General features: G+C 40.8%; 1 protein-coding gene across 1 annotated transcript; it reads left to right on the forward strand.

Moving 5' to 3' along the window:
- Positions 1–335: 335 nt before the first annotated feature.
- Positions 336–909, forward strand: LOC148699864 (uncharacterized). The gene has a single exon (XM_088711335.2). It carries the CDS (start codon positions 336–338, stop codon positions 705–707), a length of 372 nt encoding a protein of 123 aa, XP_088567461.1. The 3' UTR covers positions 708–909.
- Positions 910–7,245: the final 6,336 nt, after the last annotated feature.

Here is a 7,245-nt window from a genome sequence, read left to right on the forward strand (position 1 = left end):
TTGGACTTATCCTCCCACCCCTATCTCCCTTTCAAAAGTGGCTTTACTCCTGCTCCCATCCACCAACCCAACTCCTTAGATAGTCCCAAAAGCCTTTCCCTCTTGGCCTATGCAGACCTTCACTTGATTCTCCTCTCTCCTTGACATCATCCAGGATCAATCAAAGGGCACAAAATCATATAATATAAATGCAACAGGACACACCCATTCCCTATAAATAATAAGCACAGCCACCGCTCACATTGAACCTTAAAAGTTAAAATCAAACATACACTCCCATCAATCTCAACCACCAACCTTCTGTGCATTTGGGAGTCTCAGTTCCCACTGGTCTCATGGGGAAGCAAAACAATGACCCTGTTGTCCGCTCCTCCATTGCTCTCCTGCAGGAGAGATTCAGACAATTGCAGAGAGTTAAAGAGAGAAGGGAAGAAAGAGAGCTCATGAGAGCTCCTGCAGCTCAGGGGGATCGCCTTACCTCGAGTGCTTACTGCGAGCAACCCAACTGGTTCTTCCACCCGGATTTGGTTCATCCTTCTAGGCCTCTCCATGGTACTCCATCCCAGCAGCTTGACATCCGAGGTAATCATCCTGAATTCGAGCTCCTCGAGACTTCACTGTCAATGAGCCTGCGGCCCAATAAGCCCAGAGCTAATGGCTCAGGTCACTGCAATGAGACAGATGTTGATACATCCCTTCACCTGTAACCATCTTAAATGCCCTTTCAATTTTCATCCTTCGTTTTTGTTACTTTCCGGGGTGCTTCTATTTTCTTTCTTTTCCTAGCCTTTTTTCAGTTATGCGAGGAGAATGAACAGAGAGATCTGGAGTGCAATGTAATTACTAGTCATATTTTCTATCATGATCATATGCTGTATTGTAACTAATCACATACCAGTTAGACTGTTAGAGCCTTCCATTGCATACTGGAATTTGACTTGACAGGGGTAGCCTTCTTCCTGCTTCTCTGGGGAATCAGATGGATTCTTCCTTTTGATGACTTTGGTGCAAACCAGGCGTTTTAATTTCCAGGTCTGCAACTTCATAACTGTGAATTGGTTTAAAATGGACTTTGCTGACTTTTCTGGCATTAGCTTCCAGTATCTGCGTAAATTAGCAACCTCAACCACATGAGATGAAATGAAAGTAAATGGAAGCTCCACTATACCAAATGATAGCTGCAATTGATGTGCTGCTACCTTACTGCCAACACAATCTCTGACTTCAGTAACTATGACGGAACAACGAAAATCAGTAACTATGATTGAACAACAAAAATCAGCACGAAGTGAAGAATGACCAAGACTACATGACGATAAAGTAGCAAAAGTGGTTATCTTGGGAAAGAATTATCTTCAGAGCAGTCTGATGCATAGCTACTTAATTCACTGAATCATAAGCTGTGAATTGGTAGGATGCAATCTCATTCAAAATACAATTAGGTTCAATACGAACATAGGAGAGAGTTAATAATTATAATTAAATCTTCATTCGTTTAAGTCTTATATGTCGTAAATATTATTGTCTTACTTTATCCAAAATACTTCTATGGAAAATAATTCATTTTTTTTTGTAAGAGGAATCCATCGCATTTATTTTCACATTGACAAGCTATTTCATCTGCAAATATTCTATAATTCAACTCAAAATTTGAATTTTAACTATACAAATTATAAAAAAATCCCATACTCCCCCAAGTGGCTACAATTTGTTAGGAGGACAAATTATGAAGTGGCAACCAGAACCCTAACCACAAGAACCAACAAATAACGAGAACTATGGTCTGATGGAATTATTAAAACAGTTCAAATCAAACAAAGTGTAGCTTAAAACATTACATGTGACAAGATCTTCCTTCAACAAATAATTGTCAATATATTCAGTATGTTATCGAACTATTTGAACTGCAAGAGTACTCATTGTCCAAAGAAGAAAATCAAATCTGAAGGTCTAGACCTCCTTTCATGGAGTTGGAAAAAAAAAAAAGTGGAAGACATGCAACAAGTGCAAGCAGCCAAATACTAAATACAAGAAAATTCACTTTCTAGATTACAATTGCAGGTATTGTGTCAGAAATTTGGAGAAGTGGATGGATGGAAAGAGGTAAGAAGCAGCTCCAATCACCCCATGACAACGTAACTGGTAGAATTTCTGTCAGTTAAAAGAATACACGAGCCTCCAGAAGTTTTGTCAGACTCAATTACAAAAAATGATTCCTGTCATTTCCAGACCTATGCATAAATAATAGACTGGTACAAACAACTTGTTTTATCACAGCCCACTGACAGGTTCCACATGGAGCACTGGAGAAAATGGGGATCCCAAGAACTGCGGCAACATAAATGAAGAGCAGTGCCGGATGGATAGAAAACAGAGATTCCGATTAAATTGGATGGAAGTGGAGCAAGAAACATCCTTCTGCAGCTGCTTTACAAAGAAAATCATATACAGAATGGGATTGAATATTAAAGATGCAACCATGCTTGGATATGCATGTCCACACACAGGCATAACATGGATGACAATGAATGCATAATATAAATTAGCCATGTAAATTCAGGGTTTTCAATAGATGTAATGATAAATTTTAAAGCAATGGTCCTAACATATAGAGCACATATAATTATGTCGTGCTTCAAGCCAAGAATCAGCTTTATTCATAGATAGTTATAATATATCTTGATCATTGCATCCAATCTTCACATATTTCCAATAAGAATGTATTGACGGGCACTTTTTCAGAACCTTCTATTTAATACCCTTTTTCATCATATGTATGCTCAAGCAAATGTCACATAATTATGTACTTCATAATCAAGGGTTTAAGTGCCACTGGAGCAGCCAACACGAGCCTTGCCACGTCAAAACATGTGCCATGCCATGCTGAAATAGGAAAAAGACTATTAAGCCCTTTTACTTTTTAGGACCTGGTCATTGTTCTCAGGATGTAAGAACCCACCATCTGGCCTGTATAATATGGATTAGAATAAACTCCAGCTATCCAAATCAGATTTGTGGAAGCATTGATTTAGATTATAATATTCAGAATTAGACTGTAAGGTTCAGATTCTAGTACTATGATCCTTTGGACCAAAAGACCTTGATATTAATCATGTTATTACTTATAAACAGAAAACAGCCATCTTCAAAGATTTGTTTATCTCTTTGACTTCTAAAATGACAAATAAATCATAGATGAGCTTCCGAAACTTAAAATTAGCAGTCTCCTTAGATTTTCAATAAAAGAAAGATGTCTTCGACATTTGTTAAGAAAATTAATTCCTTCCCTTTTACAACTTTCTACCTAAAAAGAGAAACTGTGTTGAGTTCCTAGAGGGAAAACATGCTCTGTAAGCTACATTCAAAATTAGAATTTAGTTTTATTCCTTTATAAATGCAAGAAACATCAATATAAGGATGTTATATAAGGTTCAAAACTAGTGGAAAAGGAAGAAAACTTTGTTTGCCATCAAGGAGCAAAGAAAAAGAAAAGTGTTTGAGTATTAAGTCTGATAACGATGATAGTAATGACAAATAATAGCATATTTCATATCTTTAACTCAGTTTTGTAGGCCTAGGCCTGCATGTTTTTGGGGCAAATTAAGATATCCTCCAGAATTATCAATAGCATATAACTACATTGGATAATCAAACATGGTCTTTGTATCTTGGACAAGATATATATGAGCTTATGGTTGCTGAAATGTGAACTTTTCATATCCTTATGTGATGGTTACTTACTCGTTATTCGTTAAGATTACAATATAATCAGACTTCTTACTTTACATATAGTTCACCATTGAAAAGAAATGGATGGGAATCTTACGCAATCCAACCCTACTGCCGGTATATTTTTATGTCCCGATCTTCACAACATTGGGCGTTTTGATCACAAATCTTCCCCTTGGGTCACTTAATACTCACAGCCCATGAACCGAGCCCAACCCAATTTGGGTATGGACCCAGTTGAATCCATCTCCCAAGCCCTCCTCTCTTTTCTCTTCTCGTGAGCAACGCCAAGCCCCAATCCACTTCCTCTTTCTCCCTTCTCTTCTCCCATTTTCTACCATTCTTCATCTGTTTGGTAACATCTCCCTCTTCTAATTATCTCTTCCTCTTGTAGTTTTTCTTTCCCTTAATTCAACCTTAATATATGTCTCCATGTGTAGGAAGAGGTGACCGACAGATTTGACAAGGAGAGGTAAGATTCGAGGCCTTGACTTCTAGCCAGAAGCGTAATTAAGGTAAACACTAAACCTATCATGATCAGTTTGGTGGAGTATTGTAGTATGAGTTGGATTTGCAGAAAACCTACAGCTTGGTTTATACCCCCGGGCATCTCCATTAAGTTTTCAACGACATAGCCTATGTTCTTGGAAATCTCATGTTGTAAGTATTCTAATAAAATCAACATTGTAATATTTGACAGTGCATTTTGGTAAATATGACCATTTTGTTTTAGGAAAATCCTAGGCCTAAAGTTGATGATATCCATCGAGACCTCTCAATTTGACCGAAACTAAGCATAAATTAGTTCTTCTATTTATGAAAAATGTTTCTAATTGAATTTCATAATTTTTTAGAAGTTTATTTTATTTATTATGAATTAGCATCTTGCATTGATTTTTTATTGAATAATTAAATACGGGAATTACATGGGTTTTGATTAGGTGCCTTGGTCTACTCTAGGACTCTAGAGGCTATATTTTGATATTTAGGTTATTTATGATTGTTAGGTGTTAAAGAGAAATTAGATTGAGTGGATGAAACCTTCTTGTTGGATCAAGCTTGCTCGTTAGGTAACCTCTTCTAGAGCTTTCAACTCTTTTTTTTTTTTTTTTTTTTTTTTTTTTTTTTTTTGATGAAACGGGCATTTCATACAACTCGGGTACGAATACACCCAATAGAGTCAGAAGACAAAATGCTCCGAAGAGCTCCGGGCAACTCATACTCGCCTGACCATAGGGTACCTCCTGAGTGGCTCGCAACAAATGCCGCCACCCAATCGGCCGCCCCATTGGCCTCGCGATATACATGCATAGCCTGGAAACTAATCTCCCTCACCATATCCCAAATATCACGGATCAGAGGGTGAACACCCCCATGGCTGCACGGGCCCTTTCGGACCCAACTGATCACAGTAGCGGAGTCACCCTCTAACAGGACTGAAGTCGCCCGAAGCACACGCCGCACGTAGCACATACCCATCCAGGCTGCCCGCAGCTCTGCCCCAGGGACCGAAGTATCAAAAATCTGACATCCCCCTGCCACCAACACACCAGAGCTCGGCCCCCTGATAACAAAACCAGCCCCTCCTCTCCTACCTCCATCCAGGACTGAGCCATCAAAATTGACCTTGAGGAAACTCGGGGGTGGGGGCTCCCAGGTAAAAAATACCCTATGTGAAGCTGCCGAAGCAGAGTGGGGGCCCCAGATGTCCCGAGCTATCAAAGGTCTATGGGCTAAGTCTACATGAATAATCTCTGCTGCCTGAGCACTGGCCCGCTCCATCACAAAACGCGGTGCCGGCCTACCCTCGCCAAAGACACGGGCATTCCTGGCCAGCCATATCTGATAAGCTGTACAAGCTGCCCGAATAGCCATGCTGCGCATCAGAGGGGTGCCCGCCCATCGCTGAACCCACTCCAGAAAACAGTCCCTCCGACTCCATGCATCCTCCGGAATCCCAGTCAGCCTCCAAGCATCCCGCGCCCGAGCGCAATGGAAAAGGGCATGCTCCACTGACTCGTCCTCCCCACAATCCGGACATAGAGGAGAGAGGCTCACTCCTCGTCTGCTCAGCACTGAACACGTCGGCACGCACTCCCAAGCCACCTTCCAGAGGAAAAGAGCAGTCCTCTGGTGTAGCCCCACCCTCCACACCCAGCCACAATCTAGGCCTGGCACTGACTCCCGCTGAATGACTCGGGAGACATCACCAACCCCGACACTCGCTCTGCAAGTAGTACTCCAGACCCTGACATCCGGACCTGCAGAAACCGGAATGGGAAGTGCCCGAACTCGCTCTGCCAAATGCTCTCCGAACAGCTGGTCAAGCCTAGCACCATCCCACTCTGCCGCCCCCGGCCTGAGAAGGTCGGAAACCCGGAGTCCCTCTGCCCCCGATCCACTAAACATCGTCGGCCATAATGTCAATGGGAGCGCGTCCACCCACGGGTCCTCAGTCACATCAATACTCCGGCCGTCGCCAATCAACCATCTAGTATGAGCCAGGGCCATCGGCAAGTGCCGCCCAATCTCTCGCCATATAAAGGAAAACCTACGGCCCCCACTGCAGAGCTTTCAACTCTTTATCTTTAAAATATATACTTATATTAATTTGTTATAAAATACTTTGCAAGTTGTAGATTATACATTGTGAAACACTTCTTATTGACGAAATATTTCTACTAGAATAGTCGGCTCATACTGTGTCGAGCTGATATAGAGTAGATACAGAGCATTGGTTGGTACAGAATGCATGCCACCACTAAAACACATCCATGCTAGTGCTCTCTTATCGGCATGTGTCATGTTCGATATAATGCAATTAGATTAGGCAAGTGAAGATTGTGAAACTGAAACTTTTGGATTTCTTTGAAAATTATGCTTTCATAATTATGGATTGTGAGACATGTTTTAAGAGAACATTGGAATTATTGAATAATTTATATGAAACCCTTGAAACCATGTACCTTTGGATGTGCTTAGGATTCCTCTTAAGACCATACAACTATTGTAAATGTTTGTCACTCTTTGGATAATTATTTATGATTTGATAATTTGGTAAACCCAAGGAGCGGACAACAAGATGAAACTGTATTTGTAAACATTTGGAATTTTTATTTGTTTGTTTCAGGCTTTCAGACTAGATACATTTTGGACCCTGCCAATAAGGGACACATATTCACACATTGATCATTCCAAAATTTGATCACTTTGGACCTATTTAGAAGAGGTTAAATGCTGTCTTTTGGACCTAATATCTACGGATTAAGTGTGGTATTTTGGACCTAATCTATAGGGGTTAAATATGGTGGGTGAATGTTGTACTTTGAGTCTAACATGCAAGGGTCAAATGCAGCACTTTAGGCCCTGTCATGGGGATAATGTGTAGGGTGGTGAACTGGTGATTGAGTCGAGTTAGTTCGACTTCAGGTCAGGTCAGATGCGGTTTGGGTCAAACATCTATCATCCTAAACTTGACCTGTTTATTAAGCGGGTCAACGATTCACAATTGAATCG

The sequence above is a fragment of the Phoenix dactylifera genome, chromosome 15 (assembly GCF_051530095.1).
Source record: "Phoenix dactylifera cultivar Ajwa chromosome 15, Ajwa_hap1_PhDact_Kaust_v1.1, whole genome shotgun sequence".
Classification (NCBI taxonomy): Eukaryota; Viridiplantae; Streptophyta; class Magnoliopsida; order Arecales; family Arecaceae; genus Phoenix; species Phoenix dactylifera.